Source organism: Oxyura jamaicensis, chromosome 1, assembly GCF_011077185.1.
Source record: "Oxyura jamaicensis isolate SHBP4307 breed ruddy duck chromosome 1, BPBGC_Ojam_1.0, whole genome shotgun sequence".
Classification (NCBI taxonomy): Eukaryota; Metazoa; Chordata; class Aves; order Anseriformes; family Anatidae; genus Oxyura; species Oxyura jamaicensis.
Window position 1 is genome coordinate 149,434,138 of NC_048893.1, and position 20,591 is coordinate 149,454,728.

At 42.5% G+C, this 20,591-nt stretch overlaps 2 protein-coding genes across 2 annotated transcripts in view; one reads left to right on the forward strand and one right to left on the reverse strand.

The window, feature by feature from the left end:
- Positions 1-20,591, reverse strand: part of UBAC2 (UBA domain containing 2) — a 93,265-nt gene that overhangs the window by 65,255 nt on the left and 7,419 nt on the right. The gene's annotated exons all lie outside the window — the stretch shown is intronic.
- Positions 15,524-20,002, forward strand: GPR18 (G protein-coupled receptor 18). The gene is made up of 2 exons (XM_035318771.1): positions 15,524-15,669; positions 18,715-20,002. The coding sequence occupies exon 2, from the start codon at positions 18,762-18,764 to the stop codon at positions 19,722-19,724; it is 963 nt and encodes a 320-aa protein (XP_035174662.1). The 5' UTR covers positions 15,524-15,669; positions 18,715-18,761; the 3' UTR covers positions 19,725-20,002.

Consider the following 20,591-nt stretch of genomic DNA (forward strand, 5'->3'; position numbering starts at 1 on the left):
GAGAGGAGAGGAGAGGAGAGGAGAGGAGAGGAGAGGAGAGGAGAGGAGAGGAGAGGAGAGGAGAGGAGAGGAGAGGAGAGGAATTTATATTTAAAATTTTAATCAGTCTTCCAAGACAGAGCAACTTTTACTAGCTAATTTATATCCTCTGTCGAAATAGGTATGATTAGCAGGGCAAAATGATGGACTTGAACTCTAAAATTACTTCTCAGCAATCTGATTGTAATGCTCTTTCACAAGGTGTCACTTTCTAGTTACAAACAAAAACAGGAAACAAGTGTGCCTCAATGGCCACAGACATGCTTGGTGGAAGAAGTTTTTGCTACTCTCTCTTCAGTTCTATCCCACTTTGTCAGTATCTCAAAAAAAAAAGGGTCTATGTAAATAAGAACCATGATTTATGCTCCATCTAATCCACCTACTCAGAACAGGACTATCCCACGCAGAGGACAAGGACAGCAGTTGCAAGGAGGGGGTGGGGAGAAATACCATGGTGTATCAGCAAGAGGCACCACAAATTGCAGAGCACCTAAAAAGTAAAAGTTAAGGTCTTAAGTGACGTTTGCTTAGAACAGCAGCACTTCTCTCATCTGTAAGGTACCAGAAAACGAGCAGCATCTTGAATCAAACTGCAGGAGTATCCTTACCAATAGTGACTCGTTTATCCACTGCAGTAGCCAGCAGCAGACGAGTGTTTTATGAAGAACTAGTGAACCACACAGCCACTAACCCAGTGTCTGCCTCACACAGACACTGCTTAATCTAGGAGTATCTAATCAATAGTGTAACTAATGTATGTGTACTGAATGCATGCTTAGTCAATGTGTATTTAGTCAATGCATATTTAATCCTAGGTATAGGTATAGTGTACTGTCTCATCACATGAAATACCATACACAATCTGCTCTAGGACCGTAGCTTTATCAGTGATGTAAGAATAATAGAGCACTTTGTCCAAGGGAATGTGACAAGCTAAGCCCTCACCCAAGGCTTCACTGCTGTCAGTGATGGATGAATCTGTGCTGTGAGAAAGACCCCGTGGTAATACTTGTGAGCTCAGAGCTGGTGAACCTCACCACAGACAGGATCTGCGCCACGTGCTGTGCCCTGACAGGAGGTCAGCCTCAGGCTCTATCAGCCCAAGGTTCCCAGCACCAGAAGAGACCTAAGGTTTCACAACTTGCTAGCAGCTTTTCTAGGCTAGTAGTAAATAGTTACCTGCCTTGTGTTTGTGCCTTTCTTATAAGGAACCAGAAAGAACCGGCCTCTTCTCCGTGCAAAACCACCCTGTATTGCATTTACGGCTTTTCTAACTGCAACACCAGGAGGACAAGAGATGAGCTGCAAATTCTGCTCTCTGAACAGAAAAGGTATTCTTCCAAATCAAAGAGACCAAAGGGACTAGATTAAAAAAATTAAATGAGTTAATTTTTGTTGCGAGTAGAATCTAAGTGGACAAGGGAGGTTCAGGTTGGAAATGAGGAGACATTTCTCCTCAGAAAGAGCAGTCAGGCACTGGGACGGGTTGCCCAGGGAGGTGGTGGAGTCACCGTCCCTGGGGGTGTTCAAGGAAAGGTTGGATGTGGTGCTTGGGGACATGTGTTAGTGAGTGACATTGGTGGTAGGGGGGTGGTTGGAGCAGATGATCTCTGAGGGCTTTTCCAACCCTAATGGTTCTGTGATTGTGATTCTAAGATAAGGCTTTGCAGAGAATACAGAAAAAAATGCAAGCAAATTACTCATCATAGAGAATGTAGCAGTGAGCTATCCAAACATGTGTAACAGAAATTCAAGCAGTGCTATACCTCCGAGATAAACTGGAAGGAATTTTTTTTTTAATATTCTCATCTGTGCTTCCCCGTAACACCTGGCCTTTGGTTAATGGTATTGAGTAAATGAAATACTGTGGGCAACGTCAACATTTGCTCTCCCCAGTTGGCTTCAATTTTAACTTTTTAATATTTTGCAACAGGCACGAGTGAGAATCATCAACTGAGTGCTCAAAACCCTATTGAAAAGAACAAGTTTTCCACTCTTCATATCCACCTCCCTTCTAGAGAAACTGGCTACATGCAAAAACAATTTCTGATTGAATTTTTAAATTAATTTAGTGTTTAAAAAGTATATAATTCCAGACTGAAATAGTGTCTGTTTTTACTTCGCAAAGTTTTATATAACAGATAATAATCATCAATTTATCTTTTCTCTCAATCTCACTTTTAAAAGTTCGAAGTGTTGGTATGAAGCAACTCTCTGCAGCAGCATCCATCCCCCATAAGGCAAAAAGAAAAATCAAACTTTATTACCATTTCTGTTTCCTCACACATTGTAAGAATAAAGGGAATTGCCACATCAAAACACATTCCTCTCTAATCTGCTACCCCGATTGTGACAGACGAGTAACAAACCGTTCAGAGATGCAGGCAGTCTCACAGCAATGTGCCTGGTGCACAGGTCCTTTGTCACAGATATTGGTTCTTCTTTGAAACCACCCAGTACAGAAATCCAATTACAACTCGTTTATCTTTAGAAAGGGTTAAGAGAGCAGGCAATGCTTAACCCAGCTGGCCAAGCCCCGCGTCACGTTTACCTCCGTAAGCTGCTTACAGAATGCTGACTGCAGAGATTAATCCCGCAGTGGGGCAGGCCAGTTTCTCTTCCCTTAAAAACAACACGTTGCCGATCTGAATGATTACACTTAGGTTGCAGAGCTCTAATATTGGCATGGTTGGCACTTTCCACTGAGAAAAGTAACACAAAGTAAGTGTGGGACCGGTGACATTCACTTCCGTGTCAGCTTGCAGTTACAAGTGCCACTTGTGCATCTGCCTGCATCGGGAAAAGCGTTGCCTGCATCAGAAAGAAGCAGGACCAGGGAAGTGATCATCCCCGTGTAAGCAGCACTGGTGAGGCCAGACTGTGTTCAGGTTTGGGCCCCTCACTCCAGGAAGGCATTGAGCTGCTCAAGCGCGTGCAGAGAAGAGAAACGAGCTGGTGAGGGGACTAGAGAACAGGGCTTGTGATAAGTGACCGAGAGAATTGGGGCTGCTTTGTCTGGAGAAGAGGAGGCTGAGGGGAGACCTCACGGCTCTCTACAACTACCTGAAAGGAGGCTGCAGTGAGAAGACTGTGGGTCTCCTTTCTTAGGTGGCAAGTGATAGGACATGAGGAGCCAGCCTCAAGTTGTGCCAGGGAAGGATTAGATTGGGTGTTTGGAAGAACTTCTTCTCAAAAGGACTGGTTAGGCATTGGAAAAGGCTGCCCAGGGAAGGGGTGAAGTCCCCATTCCTGGAGGTATTTAAGAGACGCGTGGACGTGGCACTGAGGGACATGGTTCAATAATGGGACTCAGTAGGTCAGGTTGATGGTAGGACCTGATGATCACAGATTGGCTCAGGTTGGAAGGGACCTTCAAAATCATCTAACTCCTACAGGGGGGTTCCTATGGCAGGGGGGCCATAGGAAGGGATGATCTTGAAGGTCTTTTCCAACCTAGATGATTCTATGAATTTGAAGGGGCAGCTCATCTCAGGGAAGCCCTTTCAAAAGTGTTACCACCTTAATACTACATACATTCAACAATTTGCAATACTTTTTGTCAAGCTACCTCACATGGCTTCCTTTCTCTTAACTAATGTTACTCAGCTGTGTATTTTGTGTGCATCCCCATGCGTCAATCTGAGAAGCATGTATCAGACAGGACCTCACATTCCCAGCTGCAGCACAGAGATAGGTCTAACATCTCAGATGGCACAGCTTTGTGTAGGGCAGAGATTTTGGCTGATAACGGCTTTTTGGTCTCTTCTCACAGTTGTTAAATACAGGGCTTGTAGTGACGTAGAAGCCTGCTGGATAGGTTATAGTGTTCTGCCACCCTCCTCTGACAGAGGTTACTGCCTCTACAGCAACCCATGCTTTAACCACAAGCATCCTAGCAGTCACCCCTGAACCTTGTGGTACAGAGTCATGGAGGAAGAAGTCCCTCTTCTGCTTTCCAGCTACATGCTTCCCATTGCTTTCCGTGCTCTGGGGCTGGCATTCATCCACCCAAAAGCGGGAAGGCTCAGAAACTTCAGCCTACAAAAAATTAGAAATATATGGTTTTCTGTGTCTTTTTTTTATTTTCTTTTAACATTATTTTATCTCCCTATAACCACTGCCCATAGGAAGTCAGATGACTTGTGCTGCAAGTGGTAGATAGGAAAGCACAGGCTGAGGCTAAGGGCACGTACACGTGAACCAGCTCACCCGTGCCTTAAAAGTGCACCTTCAGCAGGTGAAGCAAAGCCACAAGTCTCTTCTTGCCCATTCCTTTCGATGGCTCTGGTAGAGGGGTGGAGAATACAGATAGGGAAATGGTATTTGCATTTTGAACACACACAGCTTTTTCCATTAGCCGAACGCAAGTCCTAGCCCTCAGTTCAGAGTCTGGGTGGCTCAAGTTCCCTTACACTGGTAACGTACCATTTTGCATTTATAACTATATATTTTTAAACCATTGCTCTGTCCCTTCTGCCCCACGTATTAAGGTCTTCACAGTTCTCCCAAGACTGTAAGTATGCTAGGTCTCATTTTCTGATCCTGTCCCCTGACTCCAATTTCTTTGCACTATCACTACTGTACTGAGCAGAAATCACTTTGCTGGAGTTTATTGCTACAGGCTGCAGACCCAATATTTTAGGGGAGATGTGATAAATCACTCAGAGCCTGGAAGCGTGTAACTTAAGCACTTAAGGTCAAAGATTTTTAGATTAAGAATACCAGCAAAGTGGATTCCTTTTTAAGCTAAAAGGCTAAAAAAAAGCAAGGTGACTGTCTTTTCCTGTTGCTGGTTGAACATAGCATGGAAGGAGTGACGCACATCTTGTCTTTCCATTTACCCATCTCACGCTTCCAGCACAAAGAAGGGGTTGTGAAACGGATGAGAAGATGGATGGAAGTATGCACAGAGACGTGCTGTAGTCCTTCCTTTGCTTTGAATGAATATTTGCATGAACATTCACTGGGATTAGTGCAAACACTCACCTCTCTTAATCACAGCCCAGAGAAGTTACTTGAAGAAGGAACATGGACTTCCCAGCATAAGACAGCACAGCAGCTATTGTCTCAGGCCTGCAGCTCCTGTCTCAGGACTCTTATGTACACTAAGGTGTAAATAAAACTCCAGTTTTTACTTCTGGCATGGAAACATTCTTTAACGATTCCCTAATGATTCCACAGTGGACACTGAAACTTGTGTCTGGCGTTTACTCCTAGACACCTTGTCTTCTCACGGTCTGCTGTTCACTATGACAGTCTGCTCAGCTCCAGGCACAAGAGAAACTCAGGCGTACTCTGAAGAGTCCAAGCAAGTTGATCAAGGGAATGGATCAGCTCTCATATGACAAGAGGCTGAGAGAGCTGGGATTGCTCAGCCTGGAGAAGAGGAAGCTCAGGGGGGATCTCGTCAATGTCTGCAAATACCTGAAGGGAGGGTGCAGTGAGGACAGAGCCAGGCTCTTTTCAGTGATGCCCAGTGCCAGGACAAGAAGCAATGGGCACAAACTGACACCCAGGAGGCTCCCTCTGAGCACCAGGCAGCACTTCTGTGCTGTGCGGGTGCTGGAGCACTGGCACAGGTTGCCCTGAGAGGCTGTGGGGGCTCCTCCTTGGAGAGCTTCAAAAGCCACCTGGACATGGCCCTGGGCAGCCTGCTCTGGATGGCCCTGCTGGAGCAGGGGTTGGACGGGATGGCCTCCAGAGGTGCCTTCCAGCCTCAGCCATGCTGTGACGCTGTAAAATATAGGGGATTTGATGAATTACCAAGCTGATGAAATGTACAAGAAATATCAAGATGATTTTCTGACAAGTGATATAGGAATTTGGGATACATTCAGTGTAGAATGAAAGTGAATTATGAACCTAAAGAGCAGAGCCCCGTCTAGAAGTTGCTGAAGACCTTAACATCAATTTTGGTAAGCTGACCCTCTTCAGCCAGTCTACTGAACCAGGAAGAGTGGACAACTTTTCATTTACAATAGACAGCTACTTCGGGAGGCCCTTGAGAAGCATATAGCCTTAGAAGTGCAACCTTATACAGGCAACGGTCCAACTTGTAATGGGGATTGGCTTTTATCTCTGAATGTAATGTATACATTTATGACATACTTTTGGACCATATGTTGTTTTGGACATAAAGTTTGATTTTAAGGTGGTCCCACATTGATGCAGGAGTTGGACTCGATGATCCTTGTGGTTTCCTTCCAACTCAGGATATTCAATGATTCTTTGATTTTCATCCTACAGGCTTCTTGCCTTAGAGAAATTTTAATCAGTAGTAATCCAGAACCCTACGTTAAGTGCCTGAATTCATAGAGTAATGACTTCTTTTAGTTTTGAATGCAATCAGTTAGCAGTCACTCTTATTTCATCCGTTTGTTTTGATCCCTGGCTTTAGCTCATCTTTTCTTTTTTTTTCCTCCAGCAACAACTCTGTAGATATTCTAAGGCCCAAGGCAGGAAACTGTTTAGCTTGTTCATGACAAAGCAGAAACAAAATAGAAAAGCTGTAGCACAGAAGTGATTTCTTTGCAAAAATACTTCCCCATTAAGACCACCAAACAACCTTTTTTTCTTTTTTTCCCCAACTACAGGCCAAGGTGACTGAAGCAAAGTGATGACTAAACAAAATGGGTATATTCAGTAAGCATAAAATAAAAGCAAAGAGGAAATTTTAGAACAAAGTCACACCAAAAATTTTATTTATACAGTCTGCAAAGTCCTTTAACTCTGAAAACCCCACGCATTCTAACTCCTTAATACTTCAGTGAAGCAACCACAGTAGTTTTCTTACTGTACCTATATGCACTGTCTTGTGTCATGCCTGTTTGTTTGTAAAGACTCAATCACATAACTGTGCCTTCTCAGAAAACCACTGAACTTAGTGAATCCACTTTTGTCCAATTCTTTGGCAAACCATTAAGATTTTCTTTCAAGTATCCATGACTGCAAGGCCTCCGTTGTGAAGTTACTCAATCTCGCTCTCTGTCCTAAGACAACAGTCGTATATTCTATTTCACAAAAACACCCAAGGGACACAGCATCTCCTCATATGAGTATCAACTCCAACTACATTGAGTATTTGTCCTTCCTTCTCCCTTTTTCCCCCTACCCCAATCAAACATCAATTGCCCTACAGATCCGAGGAGAGGGAAGAAGATTCGTAGACCATCATTAGAATGACGGCAGTTCATTCCGTGATGGTGAGGGATATTCTACCTGCTTTATTATAGGATTCCAGATCCCTAATAAAAACAGTTTCAGCAATCAATCCATGCTCACAGCAGAACTTCTATCAATATCATACAACTGATATTTTTAGGATGTAATGACTACTTCAAGACTCTGTTTTCCTTCAGGTCAAGTAACACGGGGTGCTACCATTAGTAAGTCATGTCACAAACAATAGCCAAAATCATCGTTTGTTCAGAATTGTTTGGCACAGACATCTACAATTAGCTGCAGGATTTCCTTCTGAATTCCAAGGGGACTTCCACTTTCCTGTCTTCCTTTTCTGGGGTTGAACACGAGGAATAAACAAGGTGCTGCTACTTCCTGAAAGAGGAAGGGGTAAAAAAAAAAAAAAAAAAAAGAGAGAGAGAGAGAGAGAGAGAGAGACACCCCCCCAAAAAAACAGATCAACCAACCAACAAGCAAACAAAAAAAAAATCCGAACAACACACCAAAAAAACCCACAACCACCACCCGCTTCTATTAAGGACTGAAAGAAAAGCTGATTTTCTTAGAGCTGACCATCCCCAGAGAGACTATAAATAACCTACAAGGGTCAAGGGTCAACTAGTAAGCTAAAAAGGAGGCCTTCTACTCCCACCAGCAAGAAAGAAGGCATCATTCATTTTCACGAAATAATTTAAATTTTTAGAACACAAACACCCACTCCTCCAGAAAAACAAAAGTGCTGAAGTTAGGAAAGTTGTTGCTATTGCATCCAATTTTCAGAGACATACCAGACAAACAAAATAAAACAAATATCCACGGAGTTGCTGGCTTTAAAGGTACAAGGTTGTTTCATTTTTTTTATATTAATCCTTGTGTTATATAGAGCTCCATAATAACGAGGTATGTGTCAATTTCTTCTTCCTCCACTAGGTGTCTTCTAATTCTCCACTTTTCCAGGATGCATTCAGACACTGCCCAGTAAGGACACATTCACCAATTCATTCTCGAATTGTATTTTATTGTCCAAAAATAAATAAATGCAAGGAGACCTGTTGCAGGATGCGAAGTGTAACTCTTTGAACACTACCAGAATTTGCAGTTCCACAACCACAGGAATGATCTAAGCTTACAAACCATGAAGTAATTCCCTTCCATGGGAAGGTCAAAATGGTTTTCAATCTTTATAATTGTTTTTCCTGTACAACTGGCTAAATACTGGAGGTGTGTAAAGGAATTATAAAGGAATTACTTATAGCTGTTTTCTGCTGTTCTAAAGATCTGTTGCTACACTAGCTGAAGATCCATAGATGGCAGCATTGATGCAGTAATTAAACTTCACCACAACATCGGTCAAAATGCATTTCACGTAACTATTTCTTACTGGAGGCTAAACCCCATTTCCAAATGCCAGAGATCTTAGCACCAGGCAATATAAGAATCAGGCCATGAGCTGCCTGGCAGTAAAGAAAAGCCAGATTTGACATCACTACCAGAAGGGACCGTGCCAAGTGCTCACACACTAATTAGGACTCTTTAAACCGTTTCATCTTGGAAATAAACTCCATCATCTAGACAGCAATGAGCACTGTGAGCTATAGGCAGCTGCCATATTTCTTATGGTTACCTACATACGCTGTCAAAGTAGAAAGAAGAAGGCATACAAGAGTTGGTCCCCCCCTCTGTCTGCCTTTACTGACCTTCCTTCCTCTACTGCACCTTGTCCAAAACAGCCCTGAACTCCGGTTCCTGCTGCAGTGCAACACCACCACACAGTACAGAGCTCAATTACAGGCAAATGAAAACAAGCCTAGAATCTAAGAATAGCTGAGGCTGGAAGGCACCTCTGGAGGCCATCCCGTCCAACCCCTGCTCCAGCAGGGCCACCCAGAGCAGGCTGCCCAGGACCATGTCCAGGTGGCTTTTGAAGGTCTTCAAGGAGAAGACCCCACAGCCTCTCAGTGCCAGTGCTCCAACACCTGCACAGCACAGAAGTGCTGCCTGGTGCTCAGAGGGAGACTCCTGGGTGCCAGTTTGTGCCCAGTGCCTCTTGTCCTGGCACTGGGCATCACTGAAAAGAGCCTGGCTCTGTCCTCACTGCACCCTCCCTTCAGGTATTTGCAGACATTGACGAGATCCCCCCCTGAGCCTCCTCTTCTTCAGGCTGAGCAATCCCAGCTCTCTCAGCCTCTCCTCATAGGAAGATGCTCCAGTCCCTTCATCACCTTGGTAGCCCTGCGTTGGACTCTTCCCAGTATGTCTAGGTCTCTCTCGTACTCTGGAGCTCAGAACTGGACAGAACTCAGAATCTCCTGCTTAACAACTTACCAGATGTTCTAGGACAAAAATAAAAATACATCCCACCCAGTATGACTTGGGCGTATAGGATGAAAGTGTTCAGAAAATGATAGCTACACAAGTCCAGGCTTAGCTTTGCTGGCTCTTCCTCTCTTAACGCCATCTTTAACAACACTGAATCTGAATGCTTCAGTAATTGAATTTCAAACCCATGTCCTGCCTTACTCTGCTAGGCTTCTTGCTGGGATAAATCTCGTTAGTTCCAGCACCTTACCGAGAGAGAAATTTGCAGCTGAACAGTTAGTAAGGAAGTACAGAGTCCTCTGACAGGACCTGGCTCTGCACATACTTGGGATATGATAGAAAAGATGTTATGGGCCTTTATTTCTTGCCTTTCCCAGCCTAAAGCATAAATGCATGTAAATGAGCAGAAAAGAATGGCACACTGGTAATCAGCCTTCACTGTGTATTTGTGTAGCACACCTCCACTGGTATTTTTCACACCGTGTTAACAAACAAACAAAATGATATGACAGAATGGCAGGTCTGCAAGTCAGGCGCAAAGTCAGTGACTTCTCTGAAATCATCTACTAGCAGCCAGCTCTGCTGTCTTCCTTTGCCAGCTCTCAGCATCAGTTGGATCTGTCCCAGCGCTCAGGTCCTGTTCTGAGCGTGTTCACACTCACCTTTTCCTCCATTTCCCTCCAAGAACAGCGCTGCACAACCCTGCTTCGTGGAGCCCCACTGCTATGTGGCAGGAATTGAGCTGCTTTGCCCTGCCTGGACTATCAGCACCAGCCCCTTCACCCTCTTGAACACCTCCTCTCACGTCAGCTCCAACCCACCCGCAGCAGCACACCAAGCCCCACAACCTCGACGCGTTACTGTGCTCATTAATCTGTGCCAGAGACAGGTGGCACTGACAGAGGAAGACAGAAGTGACAGCAGACTGTCACTTCACGAAAGCAAGCTACCTGCCAGGGCTGGGCACCACGCACGGGAATGCCTTACGGAGCAAGGTGTCCTTGAATTTAAAGGACAGTGCTCACCCTAACTCAGTAACTCATGCAGCTCACTCTAACTTCAGGTACTGTGGATTAAATGCTTCACTGGCATGCTAAACCATACATAGCACTATTAAATTATTTAATTGATGACTGTACTTACTCAGGGTAGTAACTGAGCAGAGGCTGTCTGAGCTCCTGAACTCCAGAGGAGTCAAAATGATTTTCTCTACTTCTGCACCAGCCTCCATAAAAAAAACAAGTATAAGCAGCTCTCCACGAAGAAATTTCTCTTGAAGCATTAACTCTATGCCTGGGAGGCATATCAAGTTTCAAAACAGTATTCCTACACACCTGAGACTTCTAAGAGCAGTTTAAGAGTAAAAATATCACACCCCAGATACTTAATCCAGAAAGAAAAATGGTCTTCTAGACAGTTCTGGACAGCAAGAACTAACTTACTGCAGAGCTCCTGACAACACATACAGATTTTCTGAAAAGCTGAATATTCAGGCAGATTTGAAATAACTACAAAATATTTGTCATGAGAAATCCGGACATTTTGGAAAGGAAAATAAAGCTGCTTCCCAGTGCAACAGAACGTCAGTGGAAAGCAGAACACAAAGACAGCATTTTAAGAAACTTGCCAACAGCAGGTATGAATTCATGAACAAGCTTGGAGCTGCTTTGGTATTTGCCATGAGGTAATAATATGTGACTACATACCTGGTGAGATTGCTGCTGTGTAACAAACTGCTCCTAGTCTAGTCTACTACTCTACCATCAGACATCTAAGAGATGCAACTTTCATTTCAATACATTTTTGAAGCACTGCTTCTTTCAGAGGTTGACACTGCTGCACAGGGGAACTGCAGGTCTGATGCACTGTGTACTTTTAGGGTATTTAGAGACAGGGGATGTGTCCTGGCTCTATGAAAAAAGGAAAAGAAAAAACAAAAACCTTACAAGAAATATGGAATGACGATTTCATTATTGATTTTTTACAGGAAAAATCAGGAACTCCTTCCTCAAACCACATCAAATTCCAACTAAACACAGATGAAAAAGCAGTATGAGACAGTAACCAGATGATGTCAGGTAAAGCTGAACAGGGCTGTAGCCTGGTTAGCTCTGTTCTGTTTCCCATCCCATCAGCAACGCTGCACTCACAAGTTGCTGAATGAAAGAGGAGAGGATAGCTACGCCACGAGCCAGCCTCAAAGTCACATGCATATGGCAAATCTGGAAACAATTGCAACAAATGCATGCATTTAGTTCCACTACAACTTTTAACCAGTAATCTATTCCTAACCTTCACCATGGCACAACACAATATGGGAATTAAAAGTGAGGCACAACTTCATCAAGGTAGAGAACAGTAACCCAAAACTGCATTTCTGAGCTCACTCACGTCAAGCTGGTAAGTGAATGAACTGGCACACAGGAGAGAGCTTCTTCCTGTACCACTGGCTGCACAAGAAGCTTCAGTTCTTTCTTCTCAGTGGGTCCAAAGGGTGCAAAGTTCAGAAGGAAAAGGAGAGCACAAGTTTAAGCCTGCTCTTTACACCAAGCTGAAAAAGAGGAATTTTTCTACCCCTTCAGGTGCAGGACTTTTCTGTACCAGACAGATAAAGCTTACGTTACATGGTTAAGTTGACATGCAACACACTCTGCTGTACCATGGTTAAAGCACCAAGAAAGAAAAAACAAGCACTACATCACTCCTGTAAAAGCAACAGCATGAAGACAACACCTTCAGTGTTGCACTTTCACATCATTGCAAGTGATGAAGCTGATTTCGTTTACAGCTTACTACCTATTAGTGAAGTCAGGGTAGCAGACCACATGTGCACCCTGCCTTATCCTCAGACATGAAGGACGTTGGCTGGGCTTTCAAATACTCAGAAGTAGCTTTAACACAAGTTAACACAACTAAAACCAGCTTTTCTCCCTGAACTTCAGAACAAAACAAACCAAACCAAACAAACAAACAAAAAACAAACAAACCCAACAACCCTGGAAGGAACTGAGCGTTTATTTCAGTAAAAGCCGGAGCAGTGGAAGTACTCACCCTGCTGAGGGAAACCGGTGCAAGACACTCATCTCTAGCCGACAAACCAGTACAGAATGAGCAGAAAACAAAAACAGCAGCAGGTGCTTCCTACAGCAGACACCAAGGCACCAGGGGAACGTAACGCAGCAGAGAGGCCAGCTACCTCTCTCAAACCACAGTCAGTGCAACTTTTCACTCGGGTGTTCCTGTCCCAGTGTTTACCCCTCTGCAGCTGCAGCCACCCCGAGCACCTAGGCAAGGACCAGCACGCACTTGCTGGTGCTGCAAGCAAACTGTGCCCAGCAGGAAGGTCCTCAAGGATGTCAGCACTCAGGTGGCTGTGCCTCCTGCTCCTCTGACAGCCAGGCTGTGAAAAGCCTGAGTGAAAGCTCAGGCTGTAGTTCATATGCTATGGCCAATCAGCCGGATGGCTGAAGTGTCAGTAAATGCAATGTGGCTGTTGGTAATCACCTATGGAAACTGCCAAGTTACATCCAGGTGCCTTCACAAGGCATTGCCTCCACTGCAGCAAGCGAAGAAGTAAGAACGCTCTTCAGACAAAATTAGACACAGCTATAAAATATCCTCCTTTCAACCCTCCCCCAAGAAAAGAGGGACTTTATACAGTTTTTCCAATCCCAGCCTCAGCATCTGGCTAGTTTCATCCAGACCCAGAATTAACTTGGTACTCCCTCTCTCTCTGGGGGCTGCTGTCTCTCCATTTGCTTGTTCAGGTACATTCCTGGTGCAGCTAAGGTTGAAGGGATATCAGCAGTTCCATAGATTAGTTATCAAAAAAAAAAATGCTCTTGTCTGCAAGAGTTTAAAAGCCGAGTTAATTTCTTTCAGAAGCTACACACTCTTTTTTAAACCTTTTAAAAATATCTGTGTCACTGAATTTCAATGAACTTTCACTAAGCTTGAAAACAGTATGAGTGACTCATCCTTCTGGAGCATGCTCCAGAGTCGTTATGCTAATGATAAAGCCACTTAACAGTTTTCAACACTGTTTAGACCCTCAGATGTTCTCTGTAAAATACTGCTTTTTAAGATACTCCTTAATCTAAAATACCAAGCCTACCTGAACTATTTGTATTTCTATAGGATGGACTGGGCAGGATTGCCCAGCCAAACGCTTGTTGAGAGGTCTTTGAAATGAGCACCAAAATAAAGTTTGGTACAGAATCATAAAAACATAAGGGTTGGAAAAGACCTCCAAGATCACCTGGTTCAACCACCCCCCTACCACCAATGTCACCCACTGAACCACGTCCCCAAGCACCACGTCCAACCTTGAACTCCCCCAGGGACGGTGACTCCACCACCTCCCTGGGCAACCTGTCCCAACGCCTGACTGCTCTTTCTGAGAAGAAATGTCTCCTCATTTCCAACCTGAACCTCCCCTGGAGCAACTTGAGGCCATTCCCTCTAGTCTATCACTAGTTACCTGTGAGAAGAGGCCAACCCCCAGCTCCCCACACCTTCCTTTCAGGTAGCTGTAGAGAGCAATGAGGTCTCCCCTGAGCCTCCTCTTCCCCAGACTAAACAACCCCAGTGCCCTCAGCCGCTCCTCACAGGACTTGTGCTCCAGGCCCTTCACCAGCTTCATAGCCCTGCTCTGGAGGGCCTTCTCCAGGGCCTCGATGTCCTGCTTGTAGTGAGGGGCCCAAAACTGAACACAGTACTCAAGGTGCGGCCTCACCAAAGTTCACCTGAAAAGTAAAGTATCAGTTCGCCTGAAAAGTAAAGTCCAAATGTTTGAAGATATCACTAATCTACACACTGAAAACTGTACCAAATCCCACCCTGTGGCTAGTTCAGCTGTCACAATGATCTGTGCAAATATCAGTGCACTACCACAAACCCATCCAACAGAGATAAGTTACATGACTCCAGGACAGAGGGTATTTTTCACAAGTTACTTTTAGCACTAGGTGAGGATCATCCGCCTCATCACTGTTACAGTCAGTGAAGAGGATGCCCCCACAAACAAACCTGGTTCTGGCTACATCTGAGCTGCTGGACTTGGTTACTTCTGGCACCACGTGCACATCCTAGAAAATTCTTGACTGCGTGTCAGGGGGAAACTGAAACATTACTGCCCCCTTTCTCAACACACATCTCTTTTCACTTCATCTGCGGGGTAAAATGGAGGCAGCCAAAGGTAACAAGCTCAGCATAGTGTGCTTCAATGTCCTACAGACTAACTGCTGCTATCGAGCACTCTACAAAAAGCCTGGAGTATCTCCTCTGAATGGTTATTTAAAAGGTTGGGTCTTTTTTTGAGTGGACAGAGAGAAAACATGGGAAATCAGCCGTCCTTAGCTATTGGCCATTGTTAATATTCCCATCCCACCACAAACGTCTGTTGTAGTGACATAGTTTATTGATCTTATTCCATTTTAACAACAGCTAAAAAAACTCTTCATATGACATTTTTTTCTGCAAAGGTGTTAAATAGGCATTTTATTATTTCAGACAGCAAATAAAATATAGAAACATGTTATGTTGGTAAAACATGGTCAGTACAGTTATAAACCAAGCTATGTATTCAAGTGAATCAAACTTCTCATTTCAACAGCAGGGAGTTACTGTCACTTTCAGGCTGACTACTGTTCAAGGCAATATAAATAAAATGGGGATTTCCACAAAGCAGACTGCAGTCTACAGAGAATACTTTAACGTTGTGCATGTTAGAAATTTTTACATAACCAAGATATGTATTCTTGCAGTAGCCTTTGTGCATAAACATCAACCCAAAAAACGCTTTAATTATAGCACAAATAATTAAAAACCATTTTAAAAGGATATATAGTACAAATGTCTAATCTGACTACACTGGAAATATTATAAAAGGCACCAGAACTATTAGTTCACAAATACTGCAAGTTCATATGTATGTATATGAAATATTCATGAGAAACATTTATGTATGACCAATAAAAAAGCTCAGGACTGGCTAGACCACGTCACTGCTTCCTGCCTGCGAAGAGCTATTTTAGCATAGTGAAGCTGAGCACAGAAGAGGAAGTCTAAACCTTCTACAGATTCGGGGCTATGAAACGAGGATCTCTGAAGAAACTTTGTAGTGCACAGAAGGTAAGTAACGAACCATTATATTATACCAGTAAAGTAACTTGGATGTTTCTGTATGGTGCTAAGATAGACTTCTTTCTTCAGGGGCTGAACACAGGCATACATTTCTATTCATCAGTCCTAGAAGTTAAGTTGTTACTGCACTTAACACCTTTGAATTATCAGCAGCATTCTATAAATAACATTTAAAGCAAAATGAATGCATTTGTAGAAACAGTCCCATAAACACTGTTGTTCAGGATTTTTACAACAGATTTAAAAATATTTAATAACTAAAAGCATTAGTAAGTATATTATCAGTAAATAAAAATATTTGTTTTCATTAAACCAAAAATAATCATTTATTAAACTACAATCTTGTTGCTTGGTCTCCCTGTGACTCACTGGAGGCCATGTCCTCCTCATGGAAATGTGAGAAAGTGTAAGGGATAGACAGAGAAAATAAAAGGGGTTGGGAGGTTTGGACGAAGAGGTACACAGACGATCCTTTAAATGGAATCACTACAAGTTCCCTAACTTGTAGTAAAAATCTAGAAGAAAAGAATGAATTCTGACTTGGTCCTGAAAGATGGTGTTCTTGTACATAGCACCCATACAGGCTTTACGATTCGTGTTAGTCATTAAGGACCTCAGCCATAACTGAAAAGCTAGAACAGTTGACAAACCATATGGACAAATGTCAGGTCAATCATTCAAAACTACCACAGACAGACACCTGGAAACCAGCGATTCCAGGGACTTCAGCAAGTGCTTTTATCAATAGAAGTAAGCATTCCCATTATGAAATATAACATTTAGAGCAGAACTGTCCAACCAGAGGCACCTGAAGACCTGCTTGGGCTGATCTGTGAGCTATCAACCTGCAAACCATGCAAACAAGTACTACTACTACTACTAAAAAAAAAAAAACACCTGACTAGTTGCATTTGTGTATAAATGCATGTAGTTAAGTATTCACCTTTCTTTTTCAAACGTCATTTTTTCTTATCTACATGTTTATTTTTATATTCTTAAAAAGTAAATTTTGGATAAAAACATAATGACAATGCTGATATGCATTTAAACCCACAATATTTGGAAACAATGACTTCAGCAACTAAATAAAATTAAAACACCTTGCTGTTACAATATGTCTATTGATATACCTCAAAATTGGCTCAACCCTGAAATAACCTGCAAATAAGCCACAGGTTTTCCTGTTACAAGCTTGAGTCAGATTCAGCTTCCCCTCTTCCCATCAACATCAACCTGCAGGTCATTTCAGGAACAAGACCTGACTAGAAATGACTACAGTCACTGCAAGTCCAAAGGGGAGAAGAGCAAAACCAAAACTAAAACCCATGTTACTTATTAACATTCATCTATAAAGAGTAAATTCTTCTACCTATCCTATACATTAGTACTCAGTTTACCTGCTAAGTCAGTCGGGATCTTGATATAGGTAGTAATGCACTATGTCATAAACAACTATTAGCAAGAGAAATCACAAGGAAAAAAAGAGTTTCTGAGGGTTTGTTGTCTTTTTTTTTTTTTTTTTAAGTTTATGAGGAGTTTATGCATATTTAAGATTATTTTTCACATTAAATATTAGCAAAATTATATTATATGCCATCACAAAGCCTTGCTGAAATAGCTGGTGCCATGCTGTTTTGAAATAAGGTTTCTCAAGCATTTCCAACGATGCCAAACTCTTAAAATGAGTGGGATTTTTCCTAGCAATATGTGGACAATTTTATGTAACAGTAATAAAAGTGGGACGGTATGACAGATAATATTTCAACAGAGCTGCAAGCATGTGCTATACCCCAAGCAGATGCTGGTTCAAACCAGTACAGAAGTTCCTACACCACCGTATAAAGTACCTGGTAGGCATTGCAGTGAAAGCGTGGAATATTGGAGCTGTAACAGTGACCTTCTGTTTTAATGCATTCTCCACTCTGGGGGTAAAGCACACAGGAACCATGCATCAGTCATCTCTTGATAAAGTTTTGGTGCCTACATGCTGCTGTAGGAGTTACGTAGCTGTTTGTCACAGGTAGGAAGATCGGACAAACAACAAACTCACTCTTTCCTTCTCTTCAAAAAGCCGCCACAGGGTTGGTTAAGGGGTCAAACAGGACAAACCCTCCCATGCAAATTCACAGAATGGCGATAAAACCGAGAGACAGGAAAATAGAGGAAGGGTGGGTTAACAAAAGCACCCATGCAACCACCAAGTACGTTCTGGCATCCTCAAATAGCTCCAGAGTAAACCAGGGGACAACCTCTTTCTGCCCTCAGAAGCTGAGCTTGCATAATGAAATTTCAGATTTCAAACTCCTAGCTGAAGGAAGCAACGCTGCTGCACTCTGGGGCAGCTGGCTAATAGCTACGTCAGCAGGCAACTTTTCCCAAAAAGTGCTGTTCACACAGGCTCTGGTTGGAGTTTGTGCTGCTTCCCATCTTTTTATTTTGTTTTAAATAGGCAGGCTATAAACCTATTCATCTCGTTCATATGTCAGATGGTTCACTCTGAAGCCTGGGGATTAAATACTTTATTTGAACCTACAGAGCTATCGAGATAGCTTTTTGATGGCTTTTATGAGCAAGAGCATGCACCTATTCTTTTGGGATCTAAATAGTTCCTACACAAATAAAATGCAAAGCAAATACTTCCTTTTGCATATCCAAATGTCACTACACGCCATGTTCTTACTTCTTTTCGTAACTAGTCATTACTTTTTCAACAGGGACAAAAAATATTCTCTTTAGCAAATAGCTCTATAACTTCAGTTACAGCTGTTTCTACCTAATTATCAGCTACTGAAGCACATTCAAAATAGTTGGGCAATCTTGACTTTCGCATTTCTCTTAAGTAATTTAACATATTTAATTAAAAATAGCTTATCCATACTATTCCTCACAAGCCTGGCAGTACACAAACTTTCTTCATGGCATGGTATGTATCTGTAGTCATTATTAAACCCCATCCGACAAAAATCCTCATTCGTTTTTAAAGACAGTTTTTACTTGTCTGAGAATAATCTTTCCTACCTCATCTATTTTCAGGGTTCTTATGGGGTGCAACAACTATTCCTAAATTCAATTACAACATAATGCCTGGAAATCACCACCCTGAAGAATACAGGATTGCATCACTGGTCTTCTACAGCTTTATATTCGCAGTGGGATTGTTAGTGAATGCCACTGCACTATGGGTTTTCAGCTGCACTACCAAGAAGAGAACAACTATAACTGTATATATGATCAACGTGGCACTGCTTGACATAATTTTTATATTTTCCTTGCCTTTTCGGATAGTCTACCATGGGCAAGAAACATGGCCTTTTGGAGATGCATTCTGTCGGTTCATCAGCGCTTTGACTGTATTTTATCCAGCCATTGCTCTGTGGTTGCTTGCTTTTATAAGCGTAGACAGATTTATGGCTATTGTCCAGCCCAAGCATGTCAAGGAACTGAAAAATACAAAAAAAGCTCTGCTGGCTTGCACTGGAATCTGGATAATGACCCTTGCAACAACTTCCCCACTGCTGTTCCTACATTCTGATCCAGACAAAGCCTCGAATTCTACCACTTGCCTGAAAATGCTCGATATCATCCACTTAAGGGAAATAAATATGTTGAACTTTTCTCGACTGATATTTTTCTTTTTGATTCCCTTGGTTATCATGATGGGGTGTTACCTCGTCATTATTTACAATTTTATCCGTGGCAAGACTTCCAAACTGAAGCCTAAGGCCAAGGAGAGATCCATCAGAATCATAGTTACTCTGATTGCTCAAGTACTCGTCTGCTTTGTACCCTTCCACATTTGCTTTGCCTTCATGATGTTGCAGAAGGAAGATACAGCTTACAATCCCTGGGCAGCCTTCACCACCTTCCTCATGAACCTCAGTACCTGCTTGGATGTTATACTGTACTATATTGTCTCTAAACAATTCCAGGCTAGAGTCATCAGTGTAATCCTGTATCGCAATTACCTTCGAAGCGTGCGCAGGAAGAGTTTTCGAACTGCAAGTGTAAGGTCACTCAGTAATGTGAACAGCGAAATGATATAAAAAGAGAAAACGGGGGGAATTTTGTAATGTAAACAAGTGATTCTTTTCTCAAATTCTAGCATTTTGTCTACAGTGAAAAATGTTCTATAGCCAGAAATAACAGATGTTTGTTGCACTGTAACTATGAGAGAAGTAGAATTATAACGGCACCTCTTCGTATTTGCCCAACAGCTTCTGTAACTCTGAAATGAATTAAAACCTAGTAGCTGTGTGAAACTGTCCACCACTTTGGTCATCTCGAAAAACTGTGAATATTGCCTGACAACAAAAAGTGACTATTCATGTAATAAAACAGACAACACTGAAAAACTGTGATGCAATGTATCATAGGCAATGTATCATATATTCTTTATATTTGCACAGCCTAACAATCACAAAACTATTGCATATCCTACACGCCTAAAATCAGCTTCATTCTGCCAAGATCAATACATCAGTATGATTGAAAGAGAATGAACATGTAGGAAAATTTTCTATTTCTTTCACCTAAAAATTTCTTTGACTTAGATTTCTGGTAACTGACAGCAGCTCTGGCAGTCACAGGTAAAAGCACCATCAAAAAGGACGGTAGTTGAACTGTTCATGAGTTCCCTGTGGGTGTGATGTGCACATTTATTACACTCTGCTCTTGCACAAAGTGTCTTTTTACACAGATGAGAATACTGAATTTGTCTAGACACACTAATAGCTTACGTCCCAGCTAAAAACCATCGAAGTAGCAAACATGCTGAATATCTGCAGTCCCACTCAAGCTTTAGACTCCTTTTGAATACTCACCTACTACAAGAAATGTATTTTTCTAATACCAAACATATGCTTTATTCTTTCTTATTAAATCAGCCTTTAGCTACTGTCAAGAGTCACACT

Bases quoted from the DNA above. Each gene is read 5' to 3' on its own strand.
- GPR18 (XM_035318771.1), top strand. From the start codon at position 18,762: ATGCCTGGAAATCACCACCCTGAAGAATACAGGATTGCATCACTGGTC.